The following is a 19,693-nucleotide window of genomic DNA, read 5'->3' on the forward strand; positions in this document are numbered from 1 at the left end:
GGTTTAGGGCATTCTTGTTGCTCTGCCTCTAGTTCCTTTAGGCGAGCTGTTAGATTTTGGACTTGCACTTTTTCTAGTTTCTTGAAATAAGCCTGGAGTGCAATGTCCTCTCCTCTTAGGACTGCCTTTGCTGCATCCCATAGATTTTGGATTGTTGTATTTTCATTTTCATTTGTTTCCATATATTTTTTAATTTCCTCTCTAATTGCCTGATTGGCCCATTCATTCTTTAGTAGGGTGTTCTTTAACCTCCATGTTTTTGAGGTTTTCCAGACTTCTTCTTGTGATTGATTACAAGTTTCAAAGCATTGTGATCTGAAAGTGTGCATGGTATGATCTCAAATCTTTTATATTTATTGAGGGCTCCTTTGTGTCCTAGTATGTGATCTACCTTGGAGAATGTGCCATGCGCACTTGAGAAGAAAGTGAATTCCCTGGCCTCAGGATGTAGAGTTCTAAATATATCTGTCAGATCCATCTGGTCCAATGTGTCTTTCAAGTCCATTATTTCTTTAGTGATTTTCTGTCTGGTTGTCCTATCCATTGCTGTAAGCAGAGTACTGAAGTCCCCTGCTATTAGCACATTCTTATCTATAAGCTTGTTTCTGTTTGTGATTAATTGTTTTAAATATTTAGGTGCTCTCATATTTGGTGCATAGACATTTATGATTGTTCTTCATGATGGATAGACCCTGTAATTATTATGTAATGCCCTTCTTATTCTCTTGTTATTGTCTTTAATTTAAAGTCCAGGTTGTCTGATATAAGTATAGCTACTCCGGCTTTCTTTTGATTTCCAGTAGCATGATATATATTTCTCCATCCCCTTACTTTTAATCTGAAGGTATCTTCCAGTCTAAAATGAGTTTCTTATAGACAGCATATAGATGGGTTTTGTTTTTTTATCCATTCTGCTACCCTATGTCTTTTAATTGGAACATTCAGCCCATTTACATTCAGTGTTTTTATTGAGATATGTGGGTTTAGAGTCTTTGTGTCCTTTGTGGGGTTCATGTTTGTGGTGGTGTCTCTCGTATCTTTGTTCCTTGCAACCTTTCCTTCAGAGCGTCCCCCTCAGGATTTCTTGTAGGGCTGGCTTAGTGGTGACAAATTCTCTCAATTTCTGTTTATTTGGAAAGGTTTTTATCTCTCCTTCTATTTTGAATGCCAGGCTTGCTGGATAGAGGATTCTTAGCTGCATATTTTTTCTGTTTATCACATTGAAGATCTCCTGCCATTCCTTTCTGGCCTGCCAAGTTTCAGTAGATAGGTCTGTCACCACTCTGATAGGTTTCCCTTTGTATGTTAGGGCCCTTTTCTCCCTAGCTGCTTTGAGAATTCCCTCTTTGTCCTTATATTTTGCCAGTTTCACTATGATATGTCGTGCAGAAGATTGATTCAAGTTACAACTGAGGGGAGTTCTCTGTGCCTCTTGAATTTCAACTTCTACTTCCTTCCCCACGTTGGGGAAGTTCTCTGCTATAATTTGTTCCAGGACTCCTTCAGCACCTTTCCCTCTCTCTTCCTCTTCTGGGATTCCTATGATACGGATATTGTTCCATTTGATTGAATCGCTGAGCTCTCAAACTCTTCTTTCATGTTCCTGGATCAGTTTATCTCTCTTTTTCTCAGTTTCCTCCTTTTCTGTAATTGTGTCTTCTAAATCACTTATTCCCCTTTCTGTCTATTCAATCCATGCATTGGATGCCTCCATTTTATTATGTATCTCATCTATAGCATTTTTTAATTCATCATCTATTTTTAAGCTCCATAGTGTTTGTAGCAATAGTTTCTCTGATGTCTTCCATGCTTTTTTCAAGCCCGGCGATTAATTTTATGATTATTGTTCTAAATTCTTGTTCAGTTATGTTGCTTATATCTGTTTTGAGCAGTTCTTTAGCTTTCATTTCTTCCTGGAATTTCTTTGGAGGAGAGTTCTTCCATTTCATCATTTTGGTTAGCTTTCTATCTCTTGTCAATTTTAAAAGCTTATTGTACACTCTGCCCCTGTGAGTTCTGCTGTATGGTAGAGGGCTCTTTGACTGTTCAGGGCCTGACTATTCAGGAAGTGTTCTTTGAATGGTGTCTCTTGGTTTCTCTTATTGAGCATTTGGTTATTCTGTTTCCCTACTCATAGCGGTATTTGGGACTCTTCACCATGTGTACTTTGGCTTGTTTCCTGAGGTAGCCTTATGAGGTTTCCTTCCCAGTGTATTCGTTCGCTTTCTTTTCCCAAACTCCTGTTGCTCAGTGTCCTATGACTCCAGGCTTTCTCTGTTTGAGAGATGGGTGCAAGTGAAATGCACGGAGCTCCCTACTTCTCCTCCATCTTGCCATTCTCTTGGACCTTTTATTTCTGAAATCAATTTACTCACATATAGGATTTTATCATACATTATACGTTTATGTTATATGTTATACCTTGCATTACATATTATTTTAATATTTATTTAAAAGAATTAATATTTTAATTCCCAATAATTGTCAAACTCAGAAAATATTTAAAATAAAGTCATTTCTTTATATTTTCCCATCTTCCCATTATTTTGTAGTGTGCTTTACCATTGTGCCCAATATTTTCCTGACTTCTTAGAAACTTTCAGATTTTACTATTTCCCTTATTCTATATAGCTTTGATCCCTGAGATAACAAGCCATTCACTTTTAATCCTCCTAGTATATTAAGGATAAAAAAATTCTTATTTATACTTGTAGTTTGTATACATACATTTCACACTCCAAAGTTCACATCCTTCCCAACTTAAATTATGTGAAATAGCTTTGAAATATGGCTCTTTTAGAACTTAATTAGTGCCTTCCTTCTTCCATCTTATACCCTATATTATCCAGAACAAACATAGCATTGTCAAACGTGAGAGCCAAGAAAATAAAAATAAAATAGAGATTTAGTCTAATTTCATCAGCTTACTAAGCATATTGGAAATAGGGATCTGAAGATATTCAGTGATATACACCTAGTGAGAGGTGTGTGTGTGGACACATACACATATTGCTCTTAGACCTCAAGACCTACAGCACTGTGACCTCTTAATTTCTCTAAGACACCCCTTTCAATTCAGTCCTTTCCCTCTCCAGCCCAGCCCCATGAATGACTGCTTTACCAACCACCCCAGTTTCCTCAGTCTAGCGGCTTTTTGCCAAAGATGCCCAGCAGATTCCAACCAAGCATCATCCCAACCATCCCTCTGCCCTCCTTGAATACCCAGCAGATAACTGGGGCTGAAGAACGTGTCACAACAGCACAGACTGAGGCTGCTGAAATGTCATCGTCATCCTGCAGTCCCCTTCCAACTCTGCTGTATCATCCCTCTCCTATTCAAGGTCTCCCACCCAACACCTCTGGGCTCACTGCTGCAGACGGCTGTCCCTCTTATTTCCCAGAAAAAGTGAAGGTATCAGGAAAGCACTCCCTCAACTTTCTTCATCAACACTCAACTCTAATTCCTAGTTTATGTCTCAATGGCAAGAGTAATTCTTCCAGTGCTCCTTTTTTGGAATTTTCTTCATTTCTAGTCTTTCTCATTAATTTTTTCCCTTAAATTATATTCTTTTCTATCTATAGGAATCAAGATTTTTTTCCCCTACTCTTTATAGCTAAGCTTATTTTTAAAATGCTATCCATTCTCTGCTAGCTTGAAAATATCATACCTAGCTATTCTTTCTACAGTCACCAAGACTTTCCGGTTATGAAACTTACTGGTTATTTTAGTTTTTATCTGATTTTTCTCCTCTGTGGCTTCAGATATTGCTCACTGATGTTAAAAAGATGGAAGAGAAGGAACAAAGTGAGACAGATGAGAGGAAGAGACAAAAGAGGAGAGAACGGGGGGCTGAAATTCATTCTACCTCTTTCCCAGTCTACTGTCTTCAGTTTTTACTCACATGCAGATGACATCTATGTGTCTGCATGAGCTCCAGGTATTTGGTTGTCTCATTCATTCATTCATGTGTTCATTCATTCACATGTTCATTGCAGATATATATGCACATGTACTGAGTGCCAGGCACTGGAAAGATGCCCTTGAATAATACTTATCTTGGTTCTCAAGATAGTAGGGGAGGCAATTAAATCAATGAATTGTAGTCAGTGTGGTAGAAAATATGAAATCAGGGAAGACTCACCCCAGGTTGACAAGTTTTCATTAATCACCTCATTAAATAAATATGTATAGAGAGTGATAGTAGATGCTAAGGTACCATGTCAGGGGCTAAGAATATAACTGCCAGCAGGAAGACAAATTCTCTCTCCTCATAGTGCTTGCAGAATAGCACTGCACATGGATAAGCTAGCAAGCAACTACAATTCCACATAAGACATCACTGAGAAAGTATGGTTGACCTCTGTCTAAGCTGACTCTAAAGATGAATAGGATTTAACAAGTAAGAAAGAAGAAAGAATGATTTAATGCATTCACAGTAAAATCCAAACACCTCAGTACAGTCTGCAAAGCCCCATATTTATGGGCTCTGCTAATTTTCCCAATCTCTTCTCACATACCCTGTTGCTCTGATCCTGACCCCACTGGCTCCCTCCTGTTCTGTGAACATGTTTCGTTTCATTTTTTTCTGTCAGGGTTTTTGTAGTTGCTGTTCTCTCTGCCTGTTCCTCTCTCAGTTCTTTCCATGGCTACCAGTTATAAAACTACTGTTTTTTCGGATATAGATCCAAACTGTTCTGCTCTGCCCTGTGATGATGGGGCTGGGGATCTGTAAGCCGCAGTTCTGACTTGCCATGAACTCTGTCCTCTGGTCTGCCGCCAGGGGACACCAGAGGGAGAGTGAAAGTCAGAAGGAGAGGAGATTCTATTGCTTGCTCTCTCTGTCAGCACTGTCATTTCATCTGCTGCAGCAACTGCTCATGGCATACAATCTTCTGGCACTCCCAGAGCCAGGCTCTGCAAGGCCCTTTACTTTTCTCTTTAGGTTCTGATAACTTTGACCTCTTCTGGGGTGACAGCTATCCCCTATGGTTATTTTTCCTGGGTTAACTCCGGATTCCCTTTTTGCTTACTTAGCCTTCCAACACCTGTATTATAATCTCTGGTTTTCCCGACTGCAACTGACTGATAGAGAACTTGGCAGCAGGAGTGGGTCTCAAGTATCTGGGATTCTGAGTCTGGTTATGTCTCTGGCCTTGCATGTAGTGCTGAGTTCTTTGGTCATGGGAAATAGGATACTAGTAGTTCATGTTTGCAGTGATAGCATCATCAATTAAATTATCACCTGTGTTAGATTATGAAGAAGTTACTATTAAAGGACTCAAATTCCTCAGGGGACCAAATGACTAGCCATATGATAGTAAAAAGGAGTATGATGTGAGATAGCTGTTTCTGAACTGTACTAGGTACTTACAGAAAGAAAATTACAAGCTGAAGCTTTAAACTTGCACACCCGTCATAGCTAAAAACCAGAAAGCTTCCTGCAAGCCTGAAAATTAATCTCCCTGAAGATCAGACTCAAACGGAGTGGCAGACACAACACGTAACTTCTAGCAAGGAGATGTTTATTCCCATGAAGAGCCATAAGTAGAGTCATCTCAACATATTGCACGTAGTCATGTGCAAATCTGACTCCACTTCTAAAGAATGGCATGATTTTTCTAATTTATATTAGAATAAACCTGGGGAATATGTGTGGAAAGCATTTCTAAGGATGTGAGACCCAGGAAATTAAAATAAAACTTTGGTTTAGGCTGGAATTCTTGGTGTCATGTGTTAATTCATACAGTTATGTCTCTTGACAGTTTCTTGGATGGACTGGATTAATAGCGGCCTATCCTCACAGAGGTTGAGATGCCTGATCTCCTGCACAGTATGCAGTAAGATTCCAAAAGCTTGAAGAACTTTAGGAATGGGAATGTTAGGGCAGGTTTGCCATGTATGACATACCCACCCCCAACTACATTTCCTAAGAGTTCAGAGGACTTTCCTTTATAAAGACTCCAGGAAAGACATTGGTTAGAAGGATTCCAGCATCCTTTAAATGTCCTCTGCAGGCCATGAATGACAGTGCACTGATCCTGGAGACCATCTTCTGAGAACAAACACTCTATACCAACTTGTAAAAACAATCAGAAGTGAATTGCTTTTACCCAGTAGAAACAAGAGCACATCTCTATGTAATCTTTCTATCAGCCATTATCTACTTGGCAGAGATAGTGCCCATCTTGGCATCCAATAAAACATCATATTGATCTACTACTCTGATGACATCATAACTGGATCTAGTGTCCAGAAAGCAGCAAGTAACTAAAATGTCTTAATTAGATATATGTATTAGACCGGCCGTTGGCAAACTACAGCCCATTGGCCACTTTTGTAAAGTTTTACAGAAACACACCTGCACTCATTTCTTTTTTTTTTTTTTTTTTTACAAATAGTTTATTGTCAAATTAGTTTCTACATAACACTCAGTGCTCATCCCCAAAGTGCCCTCCTTCATGNTTTTTTTTTTTTTTTTTTTACAAATAGTTTATTGTCAAATTAGTTTCTACATAACACTCAGTGCTCATCCCCAAAGTGCCCTCCTTCATGCCCATCCCCCCCTCCCCCCCACATCCATCAGTCCTCAGTTTATTCTCAGCATTCAAGAGTCTCTCATGGTTTGCCTCTCTCCCTTTCCCCCACCATTTCCGCCCTTCTTCTCCCCCTTGGTCCTCCGTCAAGTTCCTCCTAATCCTCCTATACGTCCTGCACTCATTTCTTTATGTATCATCTGTGCTGCTGTCTTGGTGAGATGTCAGGGTTGAGTGACAGAAAATGTATGGTCTGTAAAGCCTAAAATACTTAGTACCTTGTCCTTTACAGAGAAAAGTTTGCAGAGCCCTGTCCTGGAGTCAAGGGTGGAGAGGAACAGCAGCTGAGGATAGAGAGGAAAGCTAGAGTCACTCCATAAAGGGAATGGCTGTTAAGCAAAAGAAACTTCATACTCAAAACCATGAGGAATTAATAAAGAATTCTGACCACAGGAGTGTTATTTTCAAGTTTACTTTTTAGGAAGATCATTTGTCATGGAATTCCTCAACCGTAGAATGCCCATACAACTCAGACATTTCTAAAGCAAAAATAGGATCATGCATGACTGATTGAATAAATAAATGAATGAATTCTGAAGAGTGAAGGCAACTTGAAGCAGGTTATTTTACAGATGCTCCAGTTTCTCAAATCACAGAGTTAAAATCTTTACTGAGCTCCTATGTCTTAGCTTGCACTACCTTGGGGACCTGGGATAAAAATGAATAAAACATGCTCTGAATCCATGAGAAGTTCCCAGCCTAAAGGACAGACTGATGAGTAAACAATTATACAATAACAATACCCTGTACTCAATAAGACTAAATCAAAGTTTTAATAGTGATTGTCTGGGCGAGGGAATTATAAGTGGTTCTTATTCCTTTTTTTTTTTTCATGCTTACTATTTCATTAATTCTAAGACATATTTTCCCCAACATTGGAGTATTTCTGAAATTAGATGCATTTTAGAGTGAATGGTGTTTTAGAGTCAATGAAATAGACGAAATGCCGACACGGCAGTGTTTCTCCCTCGCTCCAAGTGTAGGCTGTGGTGTGAAGTTGTAATCCAGCACAAGACATTTTTCAGGAAATCAGATCCAGAGTTAATTCCAAATAAACCCAGACAGAGAATACAGTTGACCCTTGAAGAACACAATCTGAACTGCACAAATCCACATACACGTGGATTTTTAAATATAAATACAGTATAGTACTGTAAATTTATTTTCTCTTCCTTCTGATTTTCTTAAAACCATTTTCTTTTCTCTAGCTTATTTTATTGTAAGAATGCAGTATATAACACATGTAACATACAAAACATGTGTTCATTGACTGTTTACATTATCGGTAAGGCTTCTGGTCAACTGCAGGCTACCAGTGGTTAAGTTTTTGGAGACTCAAAAGTTAAACGTGGATTTTTGACTATGGGAGGGGCAGTCAGCACCCCTCACCCCCGCGATGGTCAAGGGTCAACTGTACAGTTTTTTATGGAACAGAGAATAAAATCTCATTATAGAATTTTACATTTTTGCATGGCAACGTGCGGTTAAATGATCTTGTATTCACCACTAATGAGCAAATGTATCAGCAGGAGTGATTCATCTGCCCTAGTGGGGCGCCCTTTCTCCAGGGACAAGGGCAGGGGTGCCCCCAGCGGTAAATCTTTTCTCACTAACAATAGAACTCCTGTTGGTGGTACCAAAAGCTGTAGCAGTTTTAATATCTTAGTTAAAACCTGGTAGTTGTTTTTCCCTTTTAATATATGAAGAAACTCCTGTTAGTACTAGTGTGAGTCATACATCATAAACATGCAGGGCTCCAAGTCCCATGGGGTTTGAATGCCAAACAACACTGTAAGATTACAATTTTAAAAACATATGTTAAGCTTTCTAGTATTAAGTAACGCTATAGTCTTTTTAAAAATACATACGAAAAAGTAAACCATTCATAAAATCCAATGTGATGCCAGTTGTGTTAAAATCTTGACTATGTAAATTAATTCTCATGCATAATTCTTTTTCATTGTTTTAAACCAACGAGCAAAGATAAAAAACAAAAAAACAAAATCAATGAAAGATTGAGGGAAAATATATTCAAAAGCATTTGCTTAACAAATCTGGCCTCATAAAAATACAGATATTAAGAATAAGCCAAAATTGTCTCCACAACATGTGAAGGTGCATGAGCCTCATGAAGGCACTAATGTGTATTTCAAACATTCATAAATGCAAAGCCCGAAAAACAATAATTTTGCATCTAAATACTCCACCCGACAAACCATAATCTCTAGTGTAATGAACTCTTCAAGTCAGTTTAAGTAACAGGTTTATTCTAAAAGAAAACAACAGTAACGTTAGGCAACTTGACAGTAAAAATTGGAATGCATATTCATGGTAATCATTTTTAGATGATACATGTAAAAATTTGAGAGAAATGCTTTTCTTTCTCTTCATACATTAAAGCAAGAGATTCCTTACTAATGTCCACTACCAAAAATAAAATTAATAAGATAAAGTAAGGTCAAGAAGAAGAAGCAGTTTATATATTTTAAGAATTGCTAATGAGTAATGAATCCTAATGATTGCATTGATTCACATCATTGACATGTTCAGAATGCGTCTGTGAACTTTAGGAAGTAGTTTCTGTGTTGCCCAGGGCCCTGCGTTGTTCAATTTATGACAGAGAGCCCTCTAAGAGAACTTTATTGAACTACTGTGAAACACAAAGCTTATGTATATTTTCCATTGTGTCTATCACCCTTAAAACCATACTGCCAAAAATGTGCTAAATAAATTCTATAAGCACAAGTTGGGAGGAGCAATTGGTACCACACTCTAGTCCTCTGTCTTTGAGCATAGTAAGAATAATTCTGTGATCATACTGCCCCATTCTGGTCAAAGGAGAGAAAATTAGGTTACTCTCTGAAAAGAAAGTTTTTGCAGCATCATACACAAATTTATGTAAAATTCATCTCATTAAAAGATGATATATTTCAAAGGGGCAAAGCATCTAAAATGGTATATAATGTAGTTTAAAAGCTCAAGGAAGTCTTTTTTACCCCTTGGACGAGCCATTTGGGAAGAAAATGCTCCTGTTAATATTAATATTTCCATGGACTTATCTATTACAATCTTGTTAAAAAATTATACTGATTATGGAATGACACTTGCTATATACAAATATGAACTTACAAAGATTGGCACAATCATGGATTGAGAGAATTAATATTGTTAAAATATCGATACTTTCCAAAGGAAGCCATAGATTCAATGCAATTCCTATCAAAACTCCAAAGGCATATTTCATAGAACTAGAGCAAATCATTCTAAAATTAGTATGGAATCACAAAAGATCCCAAATAGCTAAAGCAATGGTGAGAAAGAACAAAGCTGGAGGTATTATGATCCTGATTTCATACCACAGAGCAATGGTAATCAAAACAGTATGGTACTGGCACAGAAACAGACACACAGATCAATGGAACTCAGAATCAAGAGCCCCAGAAACAAACCCATACATGGACAATTAATTTATGAAAAAGAAGCTAAAAATAAACAATAGAGGAAGAACAGTTTTTAAAATAAATGATGTTGAGCAAAGTAGTCAGTTACATGCAAAAAATAAAGAAAAAGAAAAAGAAACTGGACCACTATCTTACACCAAATTCAAAAATTAACTCAAAATGAATTAAACACTTGAATGTAAAACCTAAATCATAACATTCCTAGAAGAAAACATAGCCAGTAAACTTTGTGACTTAAGTCCTAGTGATGTTTTCGTGGATCAGATTCCAAAGTCAAGGGAAACAAAAGCAACAATTAACACATGGGAGTACATCAAACTAAAAAGCTTCTGTGTATCAAAGGAAATCGTCATCAAAACAAAAAAAAAATATCCTCCTGGACAGGAGAAGATATTTGCATATCATACATTTGATAGGCATTAATATACAAAATATATAAAGAACTCATACAACTCAACATCAACAAAAACCAAACAACCTGATTTTTAAAAGTGTAGAGGATCTGAATAAACATTTTTCCAAAGAAAATGTATAGGTGGCTAACAGGCACATGAAAAGATGTTCAGCATAACTAACTATTAGGGAAATGCAAATCAAAACTACAATGATATATCATGTCACACCTTTAGAATGGCTATTATGAAAAAATAACAAGTGTTGAAGAGGATGTGGAGAAAAGAAAATACTCATACACCGTTGGTGGGAATATAAATTGGTGGAAAACGTCATCATGGAAATTCCTCAAAAAATTAAAAATAGAAAGACTACATGATCCCTCTATTCCACTACTGGGTATTTATCCAAAAAAAAATGAAAATGCTAATTTGAAAAAACATATGTACCCCCTATGCTCACTAAAGCATTATGTAAAGTAGCCAAGATACGTAAGCAACCTAATGTCCATCAATGGATGAATGGATTAAAAAATATGATATATATATATACTACTCAGTCATAAAAAAAAATGAAATCTTGCCACTTGCAACAACATGGATGGACCTTTGGACCTTGATCATATTATACTAAGTGAAATAAGTTAGAAGGAGAAAGTCTGATACCCTATGATTCAGTCACATGTGGAATCTAAAAACAAAACAAAACAAAATGAAGCGAAGAGAAACTCATAGATACAGAGAATAGATTGGTGGTCACCAGAGGGGAAGGGGGTTGGAGATGGGTGAAAAGGGTAAAAAAGGTCAATTGTAGAGTGACAGATGGTAACTAGATTTGGGGAAGTAACCACTTTGGAGTGTATACAGATGTCCAATTATAATGTACGCCTGAATCTTACATAATTAAAAGAAATATATACAAGAGATAAAAAGATGAGCTTATTAAGCAATTTGTATTACCTCAGATGGGGAAAATTGGCATATGCTTTTTCAATGGTCAATACTTCACTGTAATTTTCAGAATTATTTTTTTAAATATAAATATTATTAAAGTTACAATCTTAGATAGAAACAAGTCACGGTGATATTGAAAAGCAATTCTAAGATATTTACAAATTCCTAGCTACAGTCAATTCACTTACCTCAAAGTCATTTGTCTGGACATAGTGTCTGACGTTAATAAGAATAATAACAGTAATGACAGAAGTTAACATTTATTGACCACTGATTGTGCCAGTCACTGGTCTTAGCTCTTACCATGTAATAACTCATTCATACTCATAACAGAACTACAAACTAGGCACTGTCATTATCCCCATTTTCCTAATAAGGAAACAGAGGAACAGACAGAATTAGCTACTTGTTCCAAGTTACACATCTGAAGTAAAGGGTAGTTCTAGGATTCAAACCCACACATCCTCTCTCTTCCATTGTGCTCAATATAGAGGAAACACAGAACCATTTATCTTCTTCCATGCAATGCATCTAACCATTACACTCTGAAAACGTGATACTTTGTCTATACTTGTTTATTATCAAGATCAGATCAATAAATTGCATATATATTAATTAGGTGTGCATCATTCTAACATAAATAATATAGATCGATACAAGCAAATGCCATATTGAAGCACACATTATCTTCACATGTGTATATGTTTTCATGTGTATGCTAATTAAAGAACTATAAGAAGTTTGACATAAGTAGCAACTGTCTTCATTTTTCTGAGCCATACTAGTTTAAATTTTGTGAATTTTTGTTTTGGGCATTAATTGCCAAGTTTCTATACTTTTAAATTACCTGAATCTCTGTCCATAGCTTCGACCCTTGTGACAAACTCCCCTGGATTTTGGTTTTCTTTAACTGAAGCTTCATACAAGTTCTGCTGAAATACTGGTGCCTCATCATTTACATCAAGAACAGTAATTGTCAAAGTCTGGGATGAAGAAAGCGCGGGTACGCCATCATCCAGGGCCAGAAGGGTCAGGACGTGCTGAGTTTTTATTTCATAGTCCAAAGGACAAGTTGTTGTTAGTAAGCCTGATTTGAAAGAGAAGAGCAATATATTATAAACATTTTTTAAAGAAGTCATGCTTACTCTACCTTTGTCTAAATTACCTAACTTGCTAAAAATTCAGACGTTTTCTTTGTTAAAGAATGGGTCTTATTAGGGGTGCCTGGGTGGCTCAGTCAGTGAAGCATCTGACTGTTGAGATTACTGATTTCAGCTCAGGACATAATCTCCTCATGGTACATGGGATAGAGCCTCACATCAGGTTCTGACAGAGGCTGCTTGGGATTCTCCCTCTCTCTCTGCCTCTCTCTCTGTTTCTCTCTCTCAAAATAAATAAATAAACTTAAAAAAAAGAATAAATCTTATTAAACCAACATTGAGTTTACATATTACCAAGAATAATATATATATATACATATATATATACACCCCAAAATAAAAATGACTCTTTTGACTAAAAGACTAAAAACATTCTAGTTTAAATTATAAAATGAAGGAGAATTCAGAAATAATCTATCATATATCATTATCTATGGAGAGGTTACATCAAAATTATTTATCTATTCAACTTCTACTTTCATTTTAAAAATCTAGGTTAGGAGTGCCTGGCTGGCTCAGTTGATAGAGCATATGACTCAGTCTCAGGGTTGTGAGTTCAGGCACCACATTGGGCATGGAGCCTACTTAAAAAAAATAAAACAAGGAGCACCTGGATGGCTTAGTCGCTTGAGCATCTGACTCTTGACTTCAGCTCAAGTTATGATCCCAGGGTCATGGGATCAAAGTCTGCATTGGGCTCTGGACTGAATGTGGAGCCTGCTTGGAATTCTCTCTCTTTCTCTCTCTGTCTCTCCCTCTGCCCCTCCCCTGATTACAAATGCTCTCTCTCTCCCTAAAATAAAATTAAAAAATTTAAAGATCCAAAGCCAAACCAAAACCAAACAGCAAAACTAAAATAAACAAAAAAACAAACAAAATCTAGGTTGTAACAGTATATACCTCCAGGTCAAATGACACTTCATGTTTAATATTTAAATGCGATCAAGTTACAAAAAGGTGAATATGGCTATATTCTTTAAGAGTTATAGTCTCTTCACATTACCCTCCGTTAACCATCTTTTATTTTTTACTAACAAAAGTAGTTAAGACTTTATAAGTCAGGCAATAAACTCCACAAATAGGACATTTCTCCTTCCTACTGCCATTTAAGCATGTAACTCATCTAAGCAAAGTGGTACAAAGTCTTGCACACATAAAGCAGCTACATGATTCCAATTATCATATTCTTTCTTTTAGGATTGCTGTTTGCTTCTCTAACACATGCTTATTATATGAGAACTTGTCTTCATATAATTAAAGAAGCTGACACCCTCAGATGTTATAAAATAGAGCCAAAGCCATTGCAAAACTCCCTATGTCTTCCTCATAAGAAATGTGAGCTTTGTAAAGAAAAATAGCCCGTCTCCTCTGCATTCACCAAGGATCATTTATGTCTTTGAAAAATATCTCCACTGAAACAGCCAGTACAATTGCTCCAGAGTCATGATACCTCTATTACTGAGGCACGATTCTAATTTTATCCATCCTCTTTAACGATCTGAAATAGACCTTCCTTAGCCATGCTGGGAAACGTTTTAAGTATCACTGAAACAGGTCCTTGGAGACCCCTCCTCTAACAGAAATCAGCGGCTGTGTCTGGACTATCTCTCTGTCAGTTGGGCTTTTAGGTGATGGTCATGCATGCCTCAGAATGGAACCATATGTACAGGATTTAATAAATATTTTGATGAAATTTTCCAACAGTATATAGCCAGTCTATCATCATGACTTCCAAATCCTATACATTCAGCCTCATTCCAAATAATGTTCTCAACTAACAGTTGGGCCAAATGGTATACATCTGAGATTTTTTCTTTCTAAGACTCATGCAGAAATTGCTTTATTATATTTTGGTAGTCCATCTTTTCAAACCAGGTTGAGGGATGTTAATTTCCAATTTCACAAGAATGACACTTTATACATGTAATCTTCCATCAAACTACATTAAAACTTCTAGTAGATGTTATCTAGCAACATGGTGACAGCAAGAAAAGTGACAGTGAGTGACACTGAATAAGTGACAGAGTGGACGGTGAGTAAATGCTTCTGCAAAAAATAAAATGTTAGAGCTGATGTGAAACTAAGGTCGTAATGTGCAAATCAATCCAGCCGTTTAAAAATACAGTATTTCCAATGATTTACAAATGTGTATTTGTATAATCTTACAGATAAGTTTCTATGCTAATGTCTGACTAATGCAGATGCTTAGTCATGCTCTGCCTCAGTTTACTTTGGTGCCATCTCCTACCCTGTGAGGAGCCACGCATAGTAACAAAGAAGTTTGCTACTCTATATTCATCATGAAATGTGAGCTAGCAACAAAGCACAGTCAATTTTAATTTCAACGAAGAGGTCAATTACAGTTGGTTCTCTGAATACAACCTATCATATATGTGTATGTGCCGATCGTATACATAAGCTAAATGGTAAATCAAGCCACATTTCTTTAAAGTCAATAGATCTTGGGGACTATCATTTTAACATAGGAAAATGAAAAGGACAAATGTAAGCAAGTGATCAGAGACTTTCATTGACAATGACATACATACCTGATGACTCATCTAGCATAAAGGCCATGTTTTCATTTCCTGAAAGGATGCTGTATGTTACTCTTCCATTCCTTCCTTCATCTGGATCTTGAGCAGTTATGTGGTGCACCAAGGAGCCCACTGTGGCATCCTCTTTGATGTGGGCAATGGGAAAAGACATAAAAGTGGGGCTGTGGTCATTTACATCCAAAATCACCACCTTTGCCATCAGTGATCCCACGCGCCGGTCTGTCACATTCACAGCCTGATCGGATGCTGTTATTGTCAGGACGACAGCTGGAACTCTCTCTCTGTCAAGGGGGGATGCGGTGACTAATGTGCCAAATGAGGGGTGGATGAGAAATGGACTCGTTCCAGGGTGGTGGGATTCGATGAAGTATTGAATTCTACTGTTCAAAAAACTGCCATCTCCATCTTTGGCATTGAAGACATGCACCAGTGTCCCTATAGGGACATTCTCCTTCACGCTTATCACAATGAGCTCCTCTTGGAAAGACGGGGAATGGTCATTCTGATCCTCCACATCAATACTAAGGAAGACTGTGCTATTCAGGGGAGGGGTTTTGCTATGGTCTTTAGTAACCACCCTGAATAAATAATGCGATGTCATTTCATAATCAAGTTCCTTAGAAAGGAATAAGTCACCTGTTGAGCTGTCAATTTTGAAGTGACCATCCTGGTCATCTGCAGCAATACTAAAATGTAACTTTCCATTATGATGTTGCTGAAGGTGATCGGGTGACTTTATCAAGCTCATTATTTTTGCAGGCTTCAAGTTTTCCGGTAAAACTAAGTGTCTAATATTCTGAGAAATGATAGCTCTCCCTTAAGACAGTGGTATCACCTGAAATAAGAATGGAAAGGAGCTATTAATTCGAGATCCTTTTTAACAGATGGATAGATAGATGTGATGATATTATTTTGGAAGTGAATTCCTTCCATTTGTATGACACACATATTAATTGGTGAGAAAGTGCCTTTTTTATCATATAATTCCAAGGTGTCTCTGAAGACTGAAAATTGCATTATATCTAGGAGATAAATAAGAGCGTACACAATTTTCCACTTTCCCATTTGTCATAATGTGTGATAATATCTAGGAGATAAGAAAGTACAGAATTTTCCACTTTCCCATTTGTTCTAATGCATGAAATGAGGTTTGGTAAGACTGTTCTACAGTTAAGCTGAATTGCAGCTTTGTGATTCTTCAACAAGACTGTGGGATAGATCTCCAAATTACTCTAAATCCTAGAGACCAATATATCCATAATGACAACATCTGTGCACATTTATGTATCATGTGTCTTTGTTTATCTGAAACCAGAGACTTGGAAGTATTATGATATAGAATTTTCTCCTAACCCACATATCCTCAGTCAACAAAGAATATAATTTGGAAAGAGAATTCTTAGGGATATCTATTCTTGATTATTATACACATCTATACTAATATTACTGATTATCATGTGCATGAACAAAGAAATCTAGCTAAGCACAATCATCTCATCTTTGACTGGTTAGTGTGAATTTTTCCTACAATGAAGACTTCCCACAAGTTGTTTGCTCATTATGATTAAAGCAAAGCCTTAAAATACAGTTCTCAAGTGACTTTTCTAAATTTAAGAAAAATTACAAAGAACTACGTGATTTATTATTGACCACGTGTTTATACACAAGTTTCTCACATAAATTTGCCAGGTCCTTGCAATTAGGAAAAAGTAAAAGACAAGACACTTTTTTGTTCTTCATAAGCAAAGCAACGTAAATGCAGTGACCCTATGGAGTGAGAAAGGGAAACATCCTGTCAGGAACTGTACAAAATTAAAGTTAGAAGTTATTTGGGTCTAATTATTTCTCAAGTCATAATAAAAAGACACACACAAGTCTACAATGCTCTCTGAAAATAGCATTCACATTATTTAAGGTATCTTCACTGTACACATTTGTATAAAAATCAAACCTTCAGAATATCTTTAAAAATCAAAACAAATTTAATGTTTATTTATTTTTGAGAGAGACAGAGTCAGAACATGAGTGTGGGAGGGGCAGAGAGAGAGGGAGACACAGAACTCCAAGCAGGCTCCAGGGTCTGAGCTGTTATTATAGAGCCCAACACTGGGCTAAACTCACAGACCTCGAGATCATGACCTGAGCTGAAGTCAGAGGTTTAACTGACTGAGCCACCCAGGCATCCCTCAGAACATCTTTTCACTGTATTGACAATCGAATATTACCTGGATATTAATGATGGCCTGTCCTTGAAGAGGAGGCTCTCCCTGGTCACTGGCAAATACGGTCATCCTGTAAGAGGGTCTGTGGTCATGTGAAAGTATTGTGGTTGTTCTTATTTCACCACTGTTGGCATCGATCTTGAAGTGATCAGAACTATCTTCTATAGACACACAGAAATGAAAAAATCAATGTTAACTGACAACGCAGAAAATAGAGAATTAATTAATCCACATGCCCATATAATTTGGAAGCTTTGTTTTTAGCTCTGTGAGTGTATGAACATAAAATAATACTAAAAATATGGACAAGAAGTATAACAGATTTTTAAATGTTTTATTATGGACATTTCAAACATACATAAAATAGGAAGAATGCTACAATGAGCTTTTGTATGCGTATCATTGTGGCTTCAGTAATTATCAACTCATGACTGATCTTTATTCGCCAATCATATAATTTCCCTTTACCATTTTCTTTAGAAGCAAGTTCCAGAAATCCTATCATTTCGTCTGTATATATTCAACATGCATCTCTAAAAAGTAAGGAACAAGGGCACCTGGGTGGCTCAGCTGGTTAAGCATCTGACTTTTGATTTAGGCTCAGGTCAGATCTCATGGTTTCATGAGTTCAAGCCCTGCGCTGGGCTGTGTTCTGACAGTGAGGAGTTTGCTTGGGATTTTCTGTCTCTCTCCCTCTCTCTACTCTTCCCCCACTCACGCTGTCTCTGTCTCTCAAAATAAACTTAAAAAAAACTTTTAAAAAAGGAACGTTTTAATGTAGTCACAGGACTTCATTATTCTATTAAAAATTAATAATTATAGGGGCACCTGGGTGGTTCAGTCGTTGAGAGTCTGACTTCAGATCAGGTCATGATCTCACCATTCCCAGTTTCCAAGTTCGGGTCCCATTTCAGGCTCTGTGTTGACAGCTCAGAGACTGAAGCCTGTTTCAGATTATGTGTCTCCCTCTCTGTCTCTGCCCATCCCCTGCTCATGCTCTGTCTCTCTCCCTCTCTCAAAAATAAACATTAAATTTTTTATTAATAATTATCCCTTAATCTCATCAAATATATATAGCCAGTTTTAAATTTCCATTGTCTCATAACTTTTATTTCTTTTTCATTTTTTTTTCAGTTAGCTCAGCTCAGGTTCAACATACAGTCCCTATTTGCATATCTCTTCAATCTGTGCACTTCTGTTATCCAGCTCTTCATTTTGTTCTTGCAACTCATTTGTTTAAGAAACTGGATATGTCTCCTGAAGTTTATCTTCATGGGTTCTCATCCCTGTGGCTTAATGTGTTCCTCTGTTCTCTATTCCTTAAATGGGGAGGTGGTTCTAGAAAGTTAATCAGATTCAGGTTCAGTTGGGGAGGTGGGCAAGATTACTTCATAAAGTGCTGTTTTGCACTTTCCTTCAAAAGCACATGTCTGACGGCCTTTTTTTTTTTTTTTTGAAGTTGGCCCCCACTGATGTATAGCCACCATACACTAAAGACACATTCAGTGTGGCAAAGTACAATATTCTGAGTCTAACATCCATTCTTCATTTATTAGCTGGAATATAGTAATAAAGAGAAACTTCTCACCTACATAGTGGTAACCCAAGGGAACAGTTCATCATAGGAAAGTCAGGATAAATATTTGATGCTAAACTTTTTTTTTTTAACAGTGCTCAAAATAATGGACTGGTTCACTAACATCATCTAGGGCTCCAACTATGACAATGAAAGGTTTGTTTAGGGCCTGTTTTAAGAATCATTAAGCATGAATTTAAACACATTAGCAGGGTTTCAATCTATTGTCATAATCATTCTTATTGATGTTCAAATTGTCCCTTCTTTGAACAGTGGGATCCTCTTAAAGTTGATTCCTGAACTTTTCTAATATGATCCTAGTCGCCTGTAGTAGCCTTCCTGTACCTGGTATGACAAAATGGTACAGAGTCACCTTATAGATTTCCTGTGCAAGACCTCCAGGTCTTCTTTAGGATCTTTCATTAATATTTTGTTATTTTCTACATAAAGGTCTTGAATGTCTTTCATTGAAATTTGCCTCCCTAGGCTCTAACAGGATGATCCTGATTTGGGGGGGAGGGGTTTGAAACATATTATGTAAGGGGCTCTCTTTGTTTTTTATTTTTATTTTTTGAAATTCTTTTAATGTTTATTTATTTTTGAGAGATAGAGACAGAGCATGAGTGAAGGAGGGACAGAGAGAGAGACACTCACACCCAGAACCTGAAACAGGCTTCGGGCTCTGAACTGTCAGCACAGAGCCTGATGAGGGGCTTGAACTCACGAACCATGAGATCATGACCTGAGCTGAAGTCAGACGCTTAACCAACTGAGCC

The 19,693-nt window shown here is 37.1% G+C and overlaps 1 protein-coding gene across 1 annotated transcript in view; it reads right to left on the minus strand.

Annotated features, from left to right (window-relative positions):
• Nucleotides 1-19,693, minus strand: part of DCHS2 (dachsous cadherin-related 2) — a 243,455-nt gene that overhangs the window by 64,154 nt on the left and 159,608 nt on the right. Inside the window, 3 exon segments of the mRNA XM_039223888.1 lie at nt 12,249-12,488; nt 15,111-15,954; nt 17,345-17,502. Of these exon segments, the coding sequence (XP_039079819.1) occupies nt 12,249-12,488; nt 15,111-15,954; nt 17,345-17,502 (1,242 nt within the window).

The sequence above is a fragment of the Hyaena hyaena genome, unplaced genomic scaffold (genome assembly GCF_003009895.1).
Source record: "Hyaena hyaena isolate Hyena2069 unplaced genomic scaffold, ASM300989v1 scaffold_1491, whole genome shotgun sequence".
Taxonomy (NCBI): Eukaryota; Metazoa; Chordata; class Mammalia; order Carnivora; family Hyaenidae; genus Hyaena; species Hyaena hyaena.